Below are 20,736 nucleotides of genomic sequence, written 5' to 3'. Positions count from 1 at the left end.
TCCTGTTCTGTACTATAGGATATCATCAATATCACATGGACTGTTTTATATTCTTCCTGTTCTGTACTGCAGGATATCATCAATATCACATGGTCTGTTTTATATTCTTCCTGTTTTGTACTATAGGATATCATTGATATCACATGGTCTGTTTTATATTCTTCCTGTTCTGTACTGCAGGATATCATCAATATCACATGGTCTGTTTTATATTCTTCCTGTTCTGTACTGCAGGATATCATCAATATCACATGGTCTGTTTTATACTCTTCCTGTTTTGTACTGCAGGATATCATCAATATCACATGGTCTGTTTTATATTCTTCCTGTTCTGTACTATAGGATATCATTGATATCACATGGACTGTTTTATATTCTTTCTGTTCTGTACTGCAGGATATCATCAATATCACATGGTCTGTTTTATATTCTTCCTGTTCTGTACTATAGGATATCATCAATATCACATGGTCTGTTTTATATTCTTCCTGTTTTGTACTATAGGATATCATTGATATCACATGGTCTGTTTTATATTCTTCCTGTTCTGTACTGCAGGATATCATCAATATCACATGGTCTGTAGCAATGGGGGGTCAAAATATTTCATGAAAAATGTATCAAATTTAAAGCTTTAATTTTAAAGCCATTGATGTAAGAACAATAATACTTTTTAAATTTTAAAAAAATATTAAATAATAAAAAAGTTATGACAAAAAGAGTGTCGTGTTCACAGATAGGATTTGAGAACAGATTAGTACAGATAATCCAGGCTTATCTCGCGGCCGCACATTTTTCAAAATTTCGCTCATATTTTATTATATTTTCCACATTTTTCATAATATTTATTTTAAACTTTCCATTTTTATGTAATTTGAGCCATAGAATTCGAATTTGGCATTAAAAAAACATATAATGAACCACATTTAACACATAGAGACATTTATTCAAAGAAATAGTCAACAAATTTTGAGATGAACTTGACATTTATTTCTGTGTCCACACCTTGTGAAAAAGCATGATCAATGTACCATTTAAAGCAATGAAAATAAAGATATGCTTTTAAGAGACATTATTGATGATAATAAACAATCATTATATGCTTTTACACATGCTTTAATAATAATTAAAATATATCTTTTAAAACTTATGAAAAAATTAAATATGAACATTGTTGTGTATTATCTTCCTATCATGTACCAATGACTAAATGTCAGTACTCAATAAAAATCATGCCATTAAATATCACTTCGTATATATCAAGTTTAGTGTCACTTTCCAATTTTGTTGCATTGTATCTGACAAAAAGAAGGCCTGTATCAACCTCAATGGTATTAAATGTTCAGAAGTAAACTTCGGTATAAATTTTGTAAACATTGTCTATGCTGGTAGATGACTTTGTGGTCCACATCTGCCCTCCTGAGACTGGTTTCATTCCTAGATCAACTGAAAGTACAAACTTCTTTTGCACCCATTGAATGTCTTTCCCTGTAGGCCATTTGAAGTGGGTTGCATTTCCTGTACGGGCAGAGAAGTTTACTTGAACCCTTCCTGCATCATGTTGTAGCACGAGACCTGAAAGAAATTATATATATGATTTGCAATTGTCTGTGACTATCCATTTCTTTATATTTTACATTTATATGATTATTTTTATTCAGAACTAATGCTTTAATTATCTTTTCACTGATTTTGTATATATAGTGTGTAACCAAGCCTTTACATTTCATATTATTGTATAAAAGTTTAGTTACATACCTGGGTACCACCCTTCTTGATATCATACAGCTACCCACTGCTGAGGTGTAAGCTGTGTGTCTTGGGGTGGCAGTAGTCTATCCAGCTTGTCCCTCAGGCCCTTTAGCTTCTTGGACTCTGTGGTCTGGCTCTGTCCCTGTGGATTGCAATCAGCTTGTTTGTCTTGGCAGGATGAAGGTAGTAGCTTCTGCCTCTCTTCAGACTCTGCATCCTGGTGTATCTTTCTCAGGCTCCTTGCATTTGCCCTTGCTCTACTCCATAGCTCTTTTTTCTTATCATCAGAGAGACCAGTAAACCAAGTTTTATTGCTGTGTGGTTTCTCTTAAGAAGATGAAGAGTGCTGTGGTGGTGAAGGGTGCAGTTTGATCTGCGCTTCATACTTGAATCCAATGAGCCAAAGTGATGTTCACAGGCACGATTAGTCTTGTGTGAAAACTTGGTGGATTCAAGTAATTGTGTGGAGGGAAGGTTTCCATAGCACCCCCCTGATAAAAAGTCTTTCAGCTGCATTTGAACTGTCTTAATCAAGCCTCGGCTTGCTGCTGCTAGTGTCTGCTTGAGCTCTGCCTCATGCTCAGGATAGAACGCTGTCAGTAATCCAGACTGAATATACAACTGGATTGAGTGTCCTCTGTGGGTCCTAAGGCATGCTGAACCGTCCTCGTTAAAGAAAATAGAGGGGTCCTCTGAGGCAGCCTCAAGATAAGCGTGCAGTGGTTGTATGAAATTACAAAGACTGACATGGTACAGAACCATCTTCTAATAAGTTCCAAAATGGTCCTATCACTTGAATAAACACAACTGCCATTGCTTGTATAAAGCTGACTAGCAGTGGGTCTGACAAGTCAGCTGAAAGTGCCTGGAGCTTTTTATTTGATGACTGCATGCCTAACAAATACAAAAAGTCCTTTCTGTGATAAAGTACTTGTGCTGAGGTTTCAAATAATCCATTAAAACGATTGTCCTTATAATTATTTATTAATGATTTCAAACCTAATGTTGCACAATAAACTTCCCACAGGTCTCTTAAACCAAGATGGTCTCCAACAGGACCAAAAATGTCAGATGCTGTTTGCACTACACTTTCTACAATGTAATCCTTGCGATAGTTCACAAATTGGGGGAGCTGGTCACGGCCTAATGCACCTTTCTCATTGATGACTGGGCCAATCTCACCTAACACATTCCTGTGGCAGCCAAGGAGTACATGTGCCATGCAATAGAATTTGTTGATTTCTTGTACATCATCTTCTGAAGCATCATCCAGTACTGAATTTCTCCATTCTTCCAAAAGTATATTTGATTTCTTTTCTGCAGCAGCCCTGTCCGACATGAAAAATGATAGTTTACTTACAATATTATGTAGGAAAATGTTCTTGTCACCACCTGCCTCAGCAGCTAGCTGATCCAGATGTTCAGATGTCACATTTGATATGGTCTGGGCTGTTTCACTAGCCACCTGGCAAAAACCTACAGACATTGTAGAGCCGTCATCTGCAACAAGTGTTGTATCCAGGATCTTGCGCTTTTTCCTAGAAGTTCCATCTTTAGAGATGCCCCAGTTTTTTGAGGACAAAATTTTTTGTGAAATGAAATACTTGGCTATGTAATGATCTTCATCATTAATTTCTTGAATTGTTCTACGATTAGGCACATTTTTTAATGTTATATTAAATAGCCACAGAGCAACAGCTTGCATTGCAGGACCTACTTTACTTTGTGCAATGTCCAGTGAACTAAGTTCATTTACAGCCATGTGAGTTTCAATACCATACTGCCCTTTATCATCTTTTAAGTCCATAGTCTTTAACTTAACCTGTTCCTTCAAGCCATCAAGCTCAACTTCTAACACATCAATTTTGCTAACTGAGCTACAAAATTTATTTTTCAATTCTAAGTATTTTGAATTTGGCACACAGCCCACATGTGATTCAAGCTGTTTTTTTGCCCAACTAGCATTTTTCTGTGCATTTCTTTTCTTTTCTTTCAGTAGCTTGAAAAGAAGAGTTTTTATTTTTTTATCCATTAATCTTGTTTTGTTGTGGTAATCAGAGAGTTCTAGTGTCTGTTGACAAATAATCTTCTCTTTAACTTTAATGCTTCTAAGTGCCTCTCGTCCTCTTTTATCCCTTTTGTTGACATTTTGTTTAGAGTAGTGACCAAGCCTTGGTAGTTTTTTACTAGCTATTTCTAAATCACATGGTCTTGTTTTATATTCTTCCTGTTCTGTACTACAGGATATCATCAATATCACATGGTCTGTTTTATATTCTTCCTGTTCTGTACTGCAGCATATCATCAATATCATATGGTCTGTTTTATATTCTTCCTGTTCTGTACTGCAGGATATCATCAATATCACATGGTCTGTTTTATATTCTTCCTGTTCTGTACTGCAGGATATCATCAATATCACATGGTCTGTTTTATATTCTTCCTGTTCTGTACTGCAGGATATCATCAATATCACATGGTCTGTTTTATACTCTTCCTGTTCTGCACTATAGGATATCATCAATATCACATGGTCTGTTTTATACTCTTCCTGTTTTGTACTGCAGGATATCATCAATATCACATGGTCTGTTTTATATTCTTCCTGTTCTGTACTGCAGGATATCATCAATATCACATGGTCTGTTTTATACTCTTCCTGTTCTGCACTATATAATATCATCAATATCACATGGTCTGTTTTATACTCTTCCTGTTTTGTACTGCAGGATATCATCAATATCACATGGTCTGTTTTATATTCTTCCTGTTCTCTACTATAGGATACCATCAATATCACATGGTCTGTTTTATATTCTTCCTGTTCTCTACTATAGGATATCATCGATATCACATGGTGTTTTTTTCCTTCTCACAGTAGAAATATTTAGCCAAATTGTTTATTATGTACAACTTAATGAGTTTTCTAAAAAAAACAAACTAGTTTATGCTTTAAAAGAGATTCAGTTTTTCAGGTTCTGAGGTTTTTAAATAAAATGATACACTACTTTGAAAAAAGCATCAAAAATTGTTTAGTTTTAAAATTGTAAGTTTTTTATTATTATTTACAGAGTTTTTTATATATATCCCAACAGTTTCAACTTGATTGAGTAATATTAAATATTTCTTTTGACACTATTGTACTGGTTCAAACAGTAAGTCTTTGTAGATGAATGTTATAAAAAACATAGCTATGACAGACAAAAATCTGTTGGTGATCACAGGCCTTTTCATGAGAAAAAACCACATGCATATGGTAATTCACAAGCAAATCACACGAGTGCTTAGTGGTGTGTTATGCAAGGAAATATTTAACTCTTTAACAAATCAAATACTTGCATTAAATTACTAGGGTTATTCATTTTATGAAAACCCACATAATACTACTACATTCAAAAGATTCATTTTAATTTTCCTTTTCTTATTTTCTTCCTCAGAATCACTGTATATCTTTTACAGTTTTAAATCCAATACTTTACGATTTTCCATAACTTTTAAATGTTTTTATTTGATTTGTTACCTTTGCTTGATGTGTTCTTTGTTTACCTGTTTAATTAAATTAAAGATATATTATTTTGCTGTTCAGTGTATTTAGGAAGGTAACACATTTCCACTTTGTGAGGTGTATTTCAAATTTGAGCTTGTTGTATGACTGATTGTGCCTTTCACATGTGTGACAAATAGTGGACATTTTATTAATCTAAGACATGCTAGTTGAGCCAGACAGTTCATTAATGTAGCAAGTTGTGTACTTCAGGATAGAAGAATGACATTTTGTAATAAGTGTGATATTTTTTTTATTGTGTATTAAATGTCTTAAAGATTTGGACAGTCAGTCATGGGCTGTATAACTGTCTTACTATGAGATGAAAATGTAGCTCATTTCGTTTAGTTACCCTCCTTGGGTTCTTTAACAAAAACTAAATAAATTCCAAACTCTACTGCAGGGATCTCTGCCATATAGTTACAGTTTTCAACAGCCTGTAGCACCTCCACTTGGTGTTCTCCCACAGCAACAGTCATTTCCTATGACAAGTGTATCCGGAATAAATCCACCTCTGGATAATCAACTTCCTGTGCTGTTAGCGGAAACTAGGACACAGAATACCGAACTTCGTCTGTCTCTTGGAAAGATAGCAGATAAGGTTGACCTTCTTTTAAACAAGGTACTTTTATTACTTCTTACTTTGAGTCAGATTTTGTTCACCGTTTTCAGTGATCAATTTATGGTATAACTCAAAGCTGAAGCTTAGAATAATATGATTGCATTGTAAGCTAAGATTGAGCTCTTTGAACATACTTGTGAATAGTGAGTTTATGTTCAGGCTTATCTTAATGTCATTATTAAGTAAGATCATCATTTCTTTAATCTTAATTGTTATAAACAATGAACATTTAATAATTACTTGACATATAGAAATTTCTGTTTAGTTTATTTGTAAAAACATCCATTCATTTCTAGAATTCTTGTCATGTTGGGAAACTTTTATAGTATTTTAATTTTACATATAGCTTTGACTAAATTTTATATTGTCTGTATACTTGATTCCTGTTTACTAACTTTATATCTTGCCTAAGGAAGTCTTTATGAGCATAGGTTTCTCTGTTTATTAATTGTACAAGTTAATTTAAGTTCTTATTTTGTATTTGATTCCTGTTTACCAACTTTATATCTTGCCTGAGGAAGTCTATACAACATACACATATCAAGTGTTTCTATGATCCCTTAACATGACAATGTAAACTGACGGAACTTTGTTGACAGATGGAAGACATCAAATCCAATCAGTCACAAGCAGTTGTAGGTGCAACTTACATGGAGACATCCATTCTTCTTCAGAACATCCAGAGAATTGTTCAGGTACTGAAGATTTGTATTGAAATTAAGTTAAAAAACAATACACAATATTCTTATTTCAGTATAGACAAGGGGTTTTGCTTCTCCAAAATACAGAGAAATTTCTCATTCCAGGATGTATAAACTAAAAAGGATTTATTTAAGTGACATTTTCTGGATTACATGTTTTAATGTCCTTCTGAACCCCTACCCCATCACAAATTGCTTAAAACTTTGTCAAAATAGTTTTGACATACATAACTTGACATAATTTGATTTCATGATGATGAGGAATCCATTTGAAGTCAAAAGAACTCAAGCCAAGATTGAACTAACATAAAGGAACACTTTTACATCTATATTAATTAATAACCTAACATCTAACTGTAACACTGCCTACGTTCTTGTATCCATTCACACGCTTGTTCGTAATATGCACACCCAGTTTCAGATTGTCTTTGTTAATCTGAAGATGACCTAAGAAGGACAATCTGTTGTTCTGCACTTTATTTTTATTTTAATATCTATACCAGCTATCTGTAAAGTAGTTTTTTTATCATATTTTATGTTATAAAGTTTCAAAAATGTTTTTAGATGCTGTTTGGAAAAAAATAGTATAAAGTGTTTTGATTTATAATTTCAGTTCTTTTTGTGTATTAATCAAAAAGTTCAACTGTATTTGACCAAGTACTTTCAGTTTAATTGACCTTGAGTGAAGCACTTATTTTACTGCAGTCTTATGGCTGTAAATTGTAAACAACATCCCAGATAATGACAGTTTTACTTGTGACCTAGTGTTTGCCTATATATTTGAAATGGCAGTAGATTAGATTAGGTAACAGTATTTGTTTAAATAATATTCTTGGTTGAAATTTATCTATAAATGAAAAATGTACTTTATAAATTATAAGTTATGTTACTGTGTTGTTTTAAAAGTTTCAACTGAACAATAATAGTTGATAAATATTTAAATGTTTTATCTATGCCTACTGGACTTTTTAATGCTAATAAAGCTTGCCCAAAGTATTGTGATAGAAAACAGTTGCATAACTTACAAACAGATATATCTTAATTCAGACATGCTCAACAAGGAAAAAACATTAAAAGGAAACAAAACATAATTTCCTGTGTATGATTGGTAATAAATGTTCTAAACTTCCCACTATATTCTATTGTAATTCTTTCCATCTGCTTGGTCTTGTCACTTTCTCAAAGAACCCTGAGTTCTCCCATGACTTAATGGTAAGTTTGAGGGCTTATAACACTAAAATTCAAGTTTCAGTAACTGCAGTTGGAAAAGCACAGGTAGCTTATAATGTAGATTTGTGCTTAACAACAAACACAAGAACAAAAACATAATCTGCCATGAGTTTATTCATTCTACACTGATATAAATGATTCTCCATCTAATGGCATTAAGATTTTGATTTCAGCTGTTTTTAAAGCTGAGTTCCATTAGTACTTACTAAATCACCAATGGTCATAAAAGGGTGGAAATTGAAAGGATATACTAATAGAAGAAAACAAAATCATATGAGAAACAAAACAATAATAATTATATCCTCTAGAGTGTTTTAGCAGATCTGAACTTTGTGGTAGACGGACAAAATATGAAACAATATATAAATGCATTTTTTACTCTTGGGGCTTCTCAGAGCTGTATGTTAACATGCAATTTTTTTCATTTTTAATTACAAATTACATTAAATAAATGTTGAAGAATGTCAAAATAGCAAAGTATTTCTGAATGAAAATTGAAGATTGATTATACTGTTTTTGTTTAATTTAACAAATTTTATGCCAATGAACACTTGACACTTGGAAGGTGCTTGTTGGCCCAAGACACGTTGAATGAGATATTTATCTGATAGTTCTTACTTAACTGTAATGAATTAATTTCCATGTATATTTCAGTTTTCACTCTCCACTAAGTTTGTCTCCACATAGTGATGCATCTTAGTATAATCTTGCTAATCATTTCCACTTCTTTGTAAAGTTAAGCCTTTCATAAACATTCTCTTTTATGTATGTATGTGCTTATTGGTATACCAATTAATGTAGTCCACCTTCAACAGTCAATGCACAGTTGGGATACAATCCTTCAGTTTTCAGTTGTTGGTCACTGAGTAGTGTAGTTTTGTACATTTGACCACTTGTGGGAAGTGTTGGTTGGCAAGGCTTGTAATTTATTAGAATTTTGTTTTGTTTTGTTTTCAATATTTAATGACTGATATAAATCTTCATCTTTTTGGCAAATTCTGTAGCACAACTTGTTAAGATTCTTTGTAATAATTTATTACTATGAGGGTTTCTAAACTAAACATATCTTAACAATATCCTTTGTTTGAGGAAGGATACCAAAATGTAAGTCATGATGTTATGAAAAACATGTAGGTTCAAGAAGCTTTGACAGAAATGAGTGAAATCCCTATAAAGTGTAAGTCATATAACTTGGAACCCTACCCTTTATATACTAATAAAGGCCTCTTAAGGTGAGATGTTTTATAATCATGTAAAAGATTCAGAACAAATACTTTAATGTATTTTGTACCTTTTCTCTCTTAAGTGTGTATATTTTTATGTATATATATTCTTTAAGTACTTGTTAAGTTGTATGTGATACATTATAAGGAAAGTTATCTTGTTTAAACAGGAAAATTCACGACTGAAGAATGATGTTGATGATAAAAATACTAAAATTCAAACATTAAACGAGAAGATTTGTGATCTTTTACAGAAAAATCAGAAGTATGTATATTTCTTTTAACTTCGACTATTTTGTTGAGTTCCTTATTGTTTGAATTGCCTGCTTTTTGAATAAGTACCACAAGTTCCTGGTGTAAAAATCATTCATTGTAGTGAAAGAAACGTTGTAGTATTATTTTTAGGCAAACATAAAGGGATATAACTAAATTATTAGCTTATAAATATGTTTTTGAATGGATAATTACATAAATTCATTGGTACCAGTTTTGATTACATGTGTACCACCATCAAATGTGATGGTAAGAAGGACAGAAAAAAAACAAACCACAGTCCTCTTCTGATGAGCCCTACAGGATCATATATCAATGAGTATATTTTCTTATCTTTTTGTCCAGAGATATGCCCAGAATATATTAATCATCTTTGTCTTATGCAAGAATATGACACTTCATGTTTTTCACTCTGTAGAGGCTCCTGAAATGCAGTGTGAATCAGCTTTACTCGTTGCATCTTATGTTTTCCATTTATACCTTGTAATAAAGTATTGAGAAGATCTGATTTTGTGAATAGTTCCTTTAAGCAATCAAAACCACATTTTTTCAGCCTGTATGAGTGAGCCATTTTCAGGCAAAGTATGGTTAATAGCAATTACAGATTCAAAGCATAGGGTTATTCTTGGCATTTCTCATATTGAATTATAAGTATTGGTAAGAAATATGAAATAAAAAATGTGGTGTAGAATAATATCAGTCAAAATTGATAAATGACATAAGGAGTTCCAGAATATTTGTTAATAAAAATAGTTTTAATGTTTTTGTCCATTATAGCTTCTATGGGTATCTTCTGTTTTATTGGTTTCATTTCATATAATGTTAGTGGAAAATTATATGTTATTAATTTAATAGTTAAATATTAACACTTTTTGAAGTGAAATCCAATTGTTAGTTGGACCAGTCCCTATCATATTTTAAGTGACATGACATGTCTAGTTGTGCATTACAGTTGCATGTGATTTTGCCTTGGACATAGGTCCTTATAAGACCTCTATCTGTACCACACCTAAATAATTTCCAACAAAAACAAACAAAAATAAGCATCCATCATTTATATCCCTTTCCATTCTAAACCTTAATCACTTGCTATTCAAAAATGTCTGTACCTCTTTCTTCACCAAAAGTTATTAATATCCAATAATCTGCTATGGTTATAAACACTGCCAAAGTTGAACATGCTTTCCATTTTAAAAATTTCCTTGATGAAGTAACCCCAAAATTCTTAATGATCCATGCTTTATGATGCACTATTAGTTCTGGGTAGCTTTCCATTTTGTCACCCTATCCGATTATCACACCATTGAGTTTTGAGAAAACCTGGAAACAATGTTAAAGACATTCTAAAATAGTGTAATAATCAGTTATTTAACCGTCTATAAAAACATTTGTATGAATGTTTAAGAATGTCTAGTACAGCAGTTTTAATCATTTCGTACACAATGTAATATTTCTTTTAATAGTCGAATAACTATTTCAGAAAATAGTTGTACTACTTTGTGTCGGACAGTCTTATGAACAATGAGTCTAACAGAACAAAATTGTTATTTAATGTCAAAATGATGACCCAAACAAAATTATATAATGAAAAAAATACAGTTAAATTAAGATTTTGACTGTGAAATATTTTTGTAATGTTTATATGGCTGAATGAATTTAAAATAGTGTGGTTTGTTTATTAAATATTGATAGGACTTATGTTTTTCTTTAATCTTTATTTATAGATTCATGGAACAAAGTAATTCTATGCTAGAACAAAGGAGTGATTCTCTTCACACTTCTACAACCAATTCCCAAGCAAGACTTCTTACATTGGAGCAAGAAAAGGTACAGTACTTTCAAAGAAGTGTGCTTGTATTTGTAAAGTGACATAGAAAATTTTGTGCTGGAGTTGAGCATCTGTGGTTAACTAATATAAATGTTTTTGTAAGTCCTGAAAGAAAGCTTTTAAAATTTCCTTTGTACTGATGTTGTAGTAGAAGTGTCAAGTCTGGAAACTTGGAACATTTTAAAAAGAAATCTGTAGTAGTAGAAGTGTGAAGTCTGGAAACTTGGAACATTTTAAAAAGAAATCTGTAGTGGTAGAAGTGTCAAGTCTGGAAACTTGGAACATTTTAAAAATAAATCTGTAGTAGTAGAAGTGTCAAGTCTGGAAACTTGGAACATTTGAAAAAGAAATCTGTAGTAGAAGAAGTGTCAAGTCTGGAAACTTGGAATATTTTAAAAAGAAATCTGTAGTAGTAGAAGTGTCAAGTCTGGAAATTTGGAACATTTGAAAAAGAAGAGAAATCTGTAGTAGAAGAAGTGTGAAGTCTGGAAACTTGGAACATTTGAAAAAGAAATCTGTAGTAGTAGAAGTGTCAAGTCTGGAAACTTGGAACATTTGAAAAAGAAATCTGTAGTAGTAGAAGTGTCAAGTCTGGAAACTTGGAACATTTGAAAAAGAAATCTGTAGTAGTAGAAGTGTCAAGTCTGGAAACTTGGAATATTTGAAAAAGAAATCTGTAGCAGTAGAAGTGTCAAGTCTGGAAATATGGAACATTTGAAAAAGAAATCTGTAGTAGTAGAAGTGTCAAGTCTGGAAACTTGGAACATTTTAAAAAGAAATCTGTAGTAGTAGAAGTGTCAAGTCTGGAAATATGGAACATTTTAAAAAGAAATCTGTAGTAGTAGAAGTGTCAAGTCTGGAAACTTGGAACATTTGAAAAAGAAATCTGTAGTAGTAGAAGTGTCAAGTCTGGAAACTTGGAACATTTGAAAAAGAAATCTGTAGTAGTAGAAGTGTCAAGTCTGGAAACTTGGAACATTTGAAAAAAAGAAATCTGTAGTAGAAGAAGTGTCAAGTCTGGAAACTTGGAACATTTTAAAAAGAAATCTGTAGTAGTAGAAGTGTCAAGTCTGGAAATATGGAACATTTTAAAAAGAAATCTGTAGTAGTAGGAGTGTCAAGTCTGGAAACATGGAACATTTGAAAAGAAATCTGTAGTAGTAGAAGTGTCAAGTCTGGAAACTTGGAACATTTGAAAAAGAAATCTGTAGTAGTAGAAGTGTCAAGTCTGGAAACTTGGAACATTTGAAAAAGAAATCTGTAGTAGTAGAAGTGTCAAGTCTGGAAACTTGGAACATTTGAAAAAGAAATCTGTAGTAGTAGAAGTGTCAAGTCTGGAAATATGGAACATTTTAAAAAGAAATCTGTAGTAGTAGAAGTGTCAAGTCTGGAAATATGGAACATTTTAAAAAGAAATCTGTAGTAGTAGAAGTGTCAAGTCTGGAAATATGGAACATTTTAAAAAGAAATCTGTAGTAGTAGAAGTGTCAAGTCTGGAAATATGGAACATTTTAAAAAGAAATCTGTAGTAGTAGAAGTGTCAAGTCTGGAAATATGGAACATTTTAAAAAGAAATCTGTAGTAGTAGAAGTGTCAAGTCTGGAAACATGGAACATTTGAAAAAGAAATCTGTAGTAGTAGAAGTGTCAAGTCTGGAAACTTGGAACATTTGAAAAAGAAATCTGTAGTAGTAGAAGTGTCAAGTCTGGAAACTTGGAACATTTGAAAAAGAAATCTGTAGTAGTAGAAGTGTCAAGTCTGGAAACTTGGAACATTTGAAAAAGAAATCTGTAGTAGTAGAAGTGTCAAGTCTGGAAACTTGGAACATTTGAAAAAGAAGAGAAATCTGTAGTTGTAGAAGTGTCAAGTCTGGAAATATGGAACATTTTAAAAAGAAGAGAAATCTGTAGTAGTAGAAGTGTCAAGTCTGGAAACTTGGAACATTTGAAAAAGAAGAGAAATCTGTAGTTGTAGAAGTGTCAAGTCTGGAAACTTGGAACATTTTAAAAAGAAATCTGTAGTAGTAGAAGTGTCAAGTCTGGAAACTTGGAACATTGGTTTTTTTACTTGAAATTATGTTAAGTGTGAGGAAATTTTTGTGTGAGAGTGATTATTTTAGTATCTTGTTGAGATTTTTGTATCTGTTTGGAAATAATAGTTGTTCTCTGTGTTCATTTCAAATCCAGCAGAACAATTTATAAAAATACATTCATTGGTAATATTAAAAATTACTCTGAAGGTTAAATGTAGCATCTCTACCAGATCACTTGTACTGACATCTAAAGAAATTATCTTTATACAAATATTGTCATTAAAAGTTTGGTTCCAGATTTTATCCCAACAGTCTGCAGTTACATGTTATTATTTCAGGCAAAGTTAGCTGTAGAGTATGGAGAAGCTGTGTCTAAAATTAATTATCTTGAAATTCAAATGAAGCAACAAGAAAGTGAACTACATCAAAGGCTACAGGTGGCTGACTCTGAAGTTTTGAGGTATAAAGAACAGCTGGAAAAGTTGAAAGATCAGCTTTCAGGTGAAAATTAGAAAATATAAATATGTATCATAAAAATCAGATTTGTATAAAATGCTGTAAATTGAGTTATTTGTATTTGAATTTTTAAGTTTGATCCTATCATCATGGGTATTTGACACACAGTTTATTAAGCTACTCTTGTCTGTTATAGTAATTAGTATGGTATAGCATAAAATCTTAGCTAATAATCCATATTTTAATAGTACTTAAGTTTTAATTTATTAATTTTGCAAAACATAAATTACTTACTATAAATTCATCATTGCTCAAATAAAAACCACATTTTTTATAGTTTTCAGTTTTGTTTGGTTATAGAGTTACTGGATAGAAAATAGTTACAGAAAACCTTGCCTTTCTATTGCTTATAGGTAATATGTAATCAAGTGGAAGAGAGAACTATTAATAAATTATAAAAGAGAAGATGCAACAGGTGGGTGTGGCAGAAGGGGTCTCATTTTCTATTCAGTAACTCTGTAACCAAACAAGATTGAAAACTATAAGAAATGTGGTTACAGAATTACTGCCACACCCACCTGTTGCATCTTCTCTTTTATAATTTATTAATAGTTCTCTCTTCCATTTGATTACATATTACCTATAAGCAATAGAAAGGCAAGGTTTTCTGTAACCAAATGAAATATAACATTGTTCTTAACAGTAGAATATCAGTGTCATCACTATGAGAAAGTTAACAACTAGCTTGGATGAATTTTTAACAACTCCGAATTCTTGCCACATAGTTAGAAAGCCAGCAACATTTTGAGAGGTAAGGGAATGTGTATATATTTTGCACACTATTAGTCTATTTTGTTTGGTGCATTGTTTAATTAAATAACAATTAAGTACATTACTATCAGTAGAGGGCTCAGCATGGTCAGGTGGTTAAGGCACTAACCTCATAATCTGAGGGTCACAGGTTCAAATCTGTCATACTAAACATGCTTGCACTTTCAGCTATGGCGGCACTATAATGCGACGGAGAAGCCTACTATTTGTTGATAAAAGAGGAGCCCAAGAGTTGGTGGTGGGTGGTGATGACTAGCTGCCTTCCCTCTCACCTTACACTGCTAAATTAGGAATGGCTAGTGCAGATAGCCCTCATGTAGTTTTGGATGAAATTCAAAACAGTCATTACTATAAAACAAATTAGGGTTAACTCTCTTCAATAGTCAACAGTTGAAAAACAAAGATTGGTTAAGTATTTTATTTCATGTTTATTCTTCATGTATAATTGTAAAAGCAACTAAAATGTGAAAAAGTAGTATCCATTTATGATAGTTAAGGTTATATTAGGTGAAGTGAATATTATAATAAAAATGTTTTGTGAGCTGCACATTTCCTGAGTAATTTAATATTTCTAATGGCACGAATAGTGATTAAACATGATTCAAAGAGCTACTTAGAATAAACTTGTTTAGTTTCATGTTACAATTTGAAGATATTCTACAATAAAAAAAACGTAACTTAAATTTATTTTGATTTTGATTTTAGTGGTCATGAGGTTGATATGAATTGACTGATTCCTTTTTGAGATACAGTAGAGAAAATAACAAAAAAACTGAAAAGTTCCACTGAAAAAAAACATATCAAGTGCTTTTAGGCTGTTTTAGGAATGACACAAAAGACATTTGAAATGTATTTCTAAAATTCCATTTGAAATCTATTTTTCATATAATTAGATATGTTACATGTTGCAGCCATTACTGTAATTTCAATTTGGATTTTGCAAAAAAAACAACTTTAATTTGTTACTTCCATATCACTTATGTATGTTTTTAGCTTTAGAAATTAATCAGAAATTATCTGGGAACATGATATTGTTTTAGTAATATCTTTATATTTTGTATTTCTCACAGAACGTGAAGGTGAACTTAAGGTTGTCCAACATAGTTTGAGAGAAGCACAGAAACATAAGAAAGACTTGGAAGAACATTGTACTGACTTACAAGAAACTAATCAATCTCTAGAAAAGGTTAAAGTTCACTTGTATCAACTTTCAAATAAAAATTAATTTCAAGTACTTGCATCAATATAAAAATTAATTGGTTTTTATGAAAGATTAAAATTCATTTCAAGTACTGATATCATCATACAAATTAATCAGCTTTTAGAAAAGGTTAGAATTTATTTCAAGCACAATTCATTTCAAATTGCAGTTTACATACAGATATGTTCTTTGAAATCAAAAAGTTTTTTGTGTTTGATACACTAAAAGAATTAAAAAATGTGATAATTTTCTAAATGTATTTATTTTTCATGGACAACAAGTTTGGCAATGTAAGTGGAGGAATTAAAATATGAAAACTTTATTGTTAAACAGAATTTGACAGATAAAAAACAAAAGTTAATAGAAGGCCAAAAAAAGGTAGAAGAAGAGATGGAAGAAATAAGACTTTTACATAAGGTTTGTATTCATTTTTCAACTGTGTTCATTGATTTTGTTGTAAAACTAAAACTTTCTCAAAAAATAAATAAATGAACTATGAACTTCATTGAAAATAAAATCTGTGTGTTAACATAAAATAATTGAACATTAGGAAATTTCTGTACCTTTAATTATATTATAAAAATGTTTTTTCGATTTCGGCATCAGAGTAAGCTACGTACTTGGATAAGAAAGAAGTCAAATCAGTTAAGAGTATAGCCAGTTAAGCTAATTAAATATACTGTTGTTACTTGTAAAGATTAGGATATTCAGTTTTAAAAGTTGGATACCATCACTGTTATCAATATATTAATCAGCAGTTATTTTCATGAAGGTTGACTAATCTTTAATCTGTATACTGAGCTAAAAAAAATTGTGTGCTAAGTGCATAAGTGAAAAATTAAAAGTAACACAATAAAAACTTCTAATTAATACACTTAATGGAAGTAAAATTAAAGAAGAAATTGTAATAGTGTTAATTGATACGTTGGTTTGTTAAATTTATTCTCTTGAAATAGTGTTTACTGTGATTTTGGCTTTGTTAAATGTTACTGTAATAATGTTAACTGATGTCTTGATTGGATTGGATGTTATTTTATTGTTGTAACAGCATTAAATGATATTGGTTTGATTAAAGGTTATTTTACTTTTAAGTTTCAATTAACAATAACATTTTTAGTAAATCATAATGTGGACTAAAATAACTAATAAATTCATCCCTTTTTATGACTGCTGAAAAAGGGCAAAGAAAATGTAAGTATTATAAATACATATTGATGTTTCTAGTATGTTAAAGCAATATCTTATACAATTACAGGTTATGTATCTTGGAGCAGGTGGTATGGGTATTAACACTTTTCTTGATAAGGATAGAACAACCGGAAAATGATTTAGAAATATTAAAACGTTGTTCTCTCCTTACCAATAAAAGTGTTAATACCCATACCAGCTGTTCTAAAATGCATTTTTGTTTTTTCAAGTGGGTTTCTCATCATTCAGAATTACAGATTATGTAATACATTCCACATATGTGTGGTATATGTAGTACATACAGTACTCTGTTCTTAAGATAATTACAGGAATTCAAACATGATGTATAATAATGAGGGCTGAGATATTGTGTGGAGTGAAAGAAATGAACCATTATGCATAATGATCAGGGTTAAAATACTGTGTGTAGTGCAGGATATTAACCATGATATGTAGTGATGAGGGTTAAAACATGTGGAGTGAAGGAACTGAACCATGATGAGGTCTAAAATGTTTTGTATTATGGTGTGTGGTTACAGTCCGAAATGAATGTATCAGGTCATCCCTTAAGTAATGTCTGTTTTTAGTTTCAGAAAAAGAGAAAGGATTTCGAAGGCTCTTAATGTTATTTAATCAATAATGTATGTTCCATTATTATTAATTACTTCCTGCCAACGATTCACAAACTTTTGCATGTCACTTTTATAAAGTTCTTGAGGTTTGGAGGAAAAGAAGGTAGAGAGGGTAGTTTTGACATCTTCATGCATTCTAAGCTCTTTTCCATCAAGATAGTTCTGCAAACTTTGTAATAGATGAGAATCAGATGGAGCAAGGACTAGAGAAGAAGGAGGATGTGGAAGTTTTTCCCAGTTTAGCTCTTCAATCTTTGCAGATATGATTCTTGCTGTATGGGACCATGCATTATCTTGGTGTAACACAACACCTTTACGATTGATCAAAGTAGGCTTCTTTCCTTTCAGTGCAGCATTCAAGTGCTTTAACAGTTGACAATGGAAGTCTGATGTAATCATTACATTGAGTGGCAGGAACTCAAAGTGGATCATACCAACAATATCTCACCAAATGCCCCTGGGTGTGGATTCTTGTACGTGGTGAGGGGACCTCCAAGGGAAGGTTCTGTTTTTTCAGTTTACCTCCTCTGCGATATAAACATGCACTCGTGTTTGCCGTGCATGGCAAGCTGTGAAAAGGAGGAGAAGATCCTGGTGGTTGAGGGGTCCAACCCTAACACACAATTTTGGTCTTGAATTCCTGTAGATGGGTGACCTTGGGTCAGTCAGCTGGTCCACTTGGGCTAGGGTCAACCAAGTACCAGTGTTAGATGATCTCAGCAGGTGTTGTGGATATCTGATGCTGGTGTTTGGGTATAGTGCTCACAAAACCCTGGCATTGCTGCATTGTCCTTGCTTGACATTGCAGTGCATCCCCCTCATAGGGCTCCATGGTGGGTGGGGACAGTGGGCACCAGAATTTCCCTTTTTTATTATGGATTCTCCAAGTAAAAACTTAAATAAAATAGTGAAAAACAGTCCATAGGTAAACGACCATGCCTCGAAGATTCTGAGCAGTAATCTTCAACATCTGTAACACCTCTTGTACCTCATTTTCTTATCCTGTATTCTCTTTCAGACAAACGTTTAGGGCACATGTCTCCCTTTTTCATTCAGAAAGAACTGGAGGGACTTGCTGGCTTTCCAAAGTCAGTAAAGAACCTTTGATCTGGTGACGTATTGGTGGAAACATCCACATCTCAACATATTGAACTTCTCTTCCATTCAAAGGCAATTGGGGATATACCTATTGAGGTTACACCTCATGCTACTTTGAATTCACCATGAGGAGTTATTGTTCAGAGGGATTCAAACAACATCCCCGAGTAAGAGATTCTTGATGGTTTCTCCACTCAAGGAGTTTCTGCAGTGAGGTATATCTCCACTCGCAAAGGTGGAATTATGATGTTGACCAATATCCTTGTTCTGACATTTACATCATCATGTCCACCTGGCACCATCAAGACAGGTTATCTTAATTGCAAGGTACAGCCATACATTCCAAACCCTCTCAGATGTTTCCAGTGTCAGCAGTTCAGTCACTAAAAGACGCCATGTCATGGTTCCCTGATGTGTGCTTATTGTGGTAGCAAGGAACATGATGCTTATGAGTGTGAAATGGACCCTCATTGCGTCAGTTGCAATGGCTCTCACCTCGTATGACTTTCATTCTTAGTTGGAAGAAAAAGAGGTGCAGCGTTTGAAAATGATCCATAACATAACTTATCCTAAGTCTCAAAAGTTGCTGTCCACTGCTTTATTTCAGATGTATGCTGCTGCACTTCATTCCACAACTACAGTGGGAGTGCAGACAGATCTCTCTGTGCCTCCAAAAGAATCGTTTTCAAGAAATGAAAATCTTTTATCCTTCATGGTTGAAAAAGTTGATGAATGAACTTCAACACCCATCTCTGTACCTTACATACATTCCAACAAACCACAAGATCCACATTCTTTCGTTCCGGGTACATGCATTTCCTCGGGGTACATCTTCTCCCACCCCAGAATGCAAAATGATCATTCGTTCACGTCCACAGTCATTGGAATCTCCTTCCAACAGCAAAGACCTGCCCAATTGGCTCAGGGTAGGATCCATGGAGGTCGATAGACCTCACTCAAATAAGGACAGTAAGAATAAAAGATGTGGTTGTAAACAAAAGGATTCTCCACCCAATTCACCTAAATGTAAATAAAAATGGCCACCTTGATACAATGGAACTGTCAAGGTTTATGTTCTAATCTGGATGACATCAAAACACTGATTGCTTCCTACCATCTTGAATGTCTTTCCATACAGGAAGCATTTCTGAAACCTGCTGAACACTCACCTTTTGGCAGTTTTCTTTCTACAGAAATGACAGGCTGTGAGATGGACGAATGCCACAGCTGGTTGATCAGCATGTGCCCACCCTGTTTTTGCCACTCGACACACCCTTGGAAGCCATAACTGTTCTTGTTTCTTTCATTCATATCATCTACCTGTCACCTGGAGAAACCTATGATTAATCAGACCTTGATGCTCTCATTGAGCAGTTGCCATCACCCTTTTTAATCCTGGGGGACTTTAATGGACATCATTCCCTCTGGGGAAGTGCTGACATTGATAGGAGGGGTCACTCTTTAGAGAATATGCTCTCTGATCACAACCTTTTTCTTTTCAATACTGGTTCTTCTATTTATTTTCATGCACCTAGTCAGTCCTTTACTGCTATTGATCTCTTAATTTGCTCCCCTTCATTATTCTCTCATTTTTCATGGAGGGTTGACAATCCATGAGGCAGTGATAATTTTTCTGTAATTTTGAGAGAGACTGGCCATGGTTGATGCCACCCGACCCATGTGCCCCCATGGAAGCTGTATCATGCAAAGCGGCTCTCCTTCACTGCTTTCACAGATTCTCCTATCATCTGTGAACCATCAGTAAGTAACTGTGTAGCAGCAATAACTGAGTGTATTATACAAACAGCTGCTCAATGCATTCCTAAAACCTCAACACAGTTTCCACGATATCCTTGTCCATGGTGGAATCCTGCCTGCCACATGGCACAAAAGGCTCAAAAATGGGTTTGGGATACTTTCCGTAGATGTCCCACACTCTTGAATTGCATCGCTTTCTAGCAGGTCCGTGCACATGCTCAATTTGTAAGAAGTTAAAGCCAGAAGGAATCTTGGATTAAGTTCACATATCTTCTACCACCAGTTCCAAGGTCATATGGGACAAGATTCGAAAGGTCAGTAGGCAATATAATTCTGGACCCATCTCGATCTTGCTCTCTGATGGCCA

At 33.2% G+C, this 20,736-nt stretch overlaps 1 protein-coding gene across 3 annotated transcripts in view; it reads left to right on the top strand.

Moving 5' to 3' along the window:
- Positions 1 to 20,736, top strand: part of LOC143230129 (uncharacterized) — a 47,826-nt gene that overhangs the window by 3,705 nt on the left and 23,385 nt on the right. For 2 of the 3 annotated variants that reach the window (XR_013016251.1, XM_076463185.1), the window contains exons 2-8: positions 5,700 to 5,918; positions 6,518 to 6,613; positions 9,243 to 9,337; positions 11,070 to 11,172; positions 13,544 to 13,706; positions 15,563 to 15,678; positions 16,027 to 16,110. Coding sequence is in view for 2 of the 3 variants with exons in the window: in XM_076463185.1 (XP_076319300.1) it covers positions 5,700 to 5,918; positions 6,518 to 6,613; positions 9,243 to 9,337; positions 11,070 to 11,172; positions 13,544 to 13,706; positions 15,563 to 15,678; positions 16,027 to 16,110 (876 nt within the window). In the remaining variant the exon portion in view is untranslated. The remainder of the gene's footprint in view (positions 1 to 5,699; positions 5,919 to 6,517; positions 6,614 to 9,242; positions 9,338 to 11,069; positions 11,173 to 13,543; positions 13,707 to 15,562; positions 15,679 to 16,026; positions 16,111 to 20,736) is intronic. The other variant, XM_076463186.1, reaches the window with a different exon arrangement.

The sequence above is a fragment of the Tachypleus tridentatus genome, chromosome 10 (genome assembly GCF_004210375.1).
Source record: "Tachypleus tridentatus isolate NWPU-2018 chromosome 10, ASM421037v1, whole genome shotgun sequence".
Taxonomy (NCBI): Eukaryota; Metazoa; Arthropoda; class Merostomata; order Xiphosura; family Limulidae; genus Tachypleus; species Tachypleus tridentatus.
The sequence above is the reverse complement of the archived record's forward strand: the minus strand, read 5'-3'. Positions and strand labels throughout refer to the sequence as shown.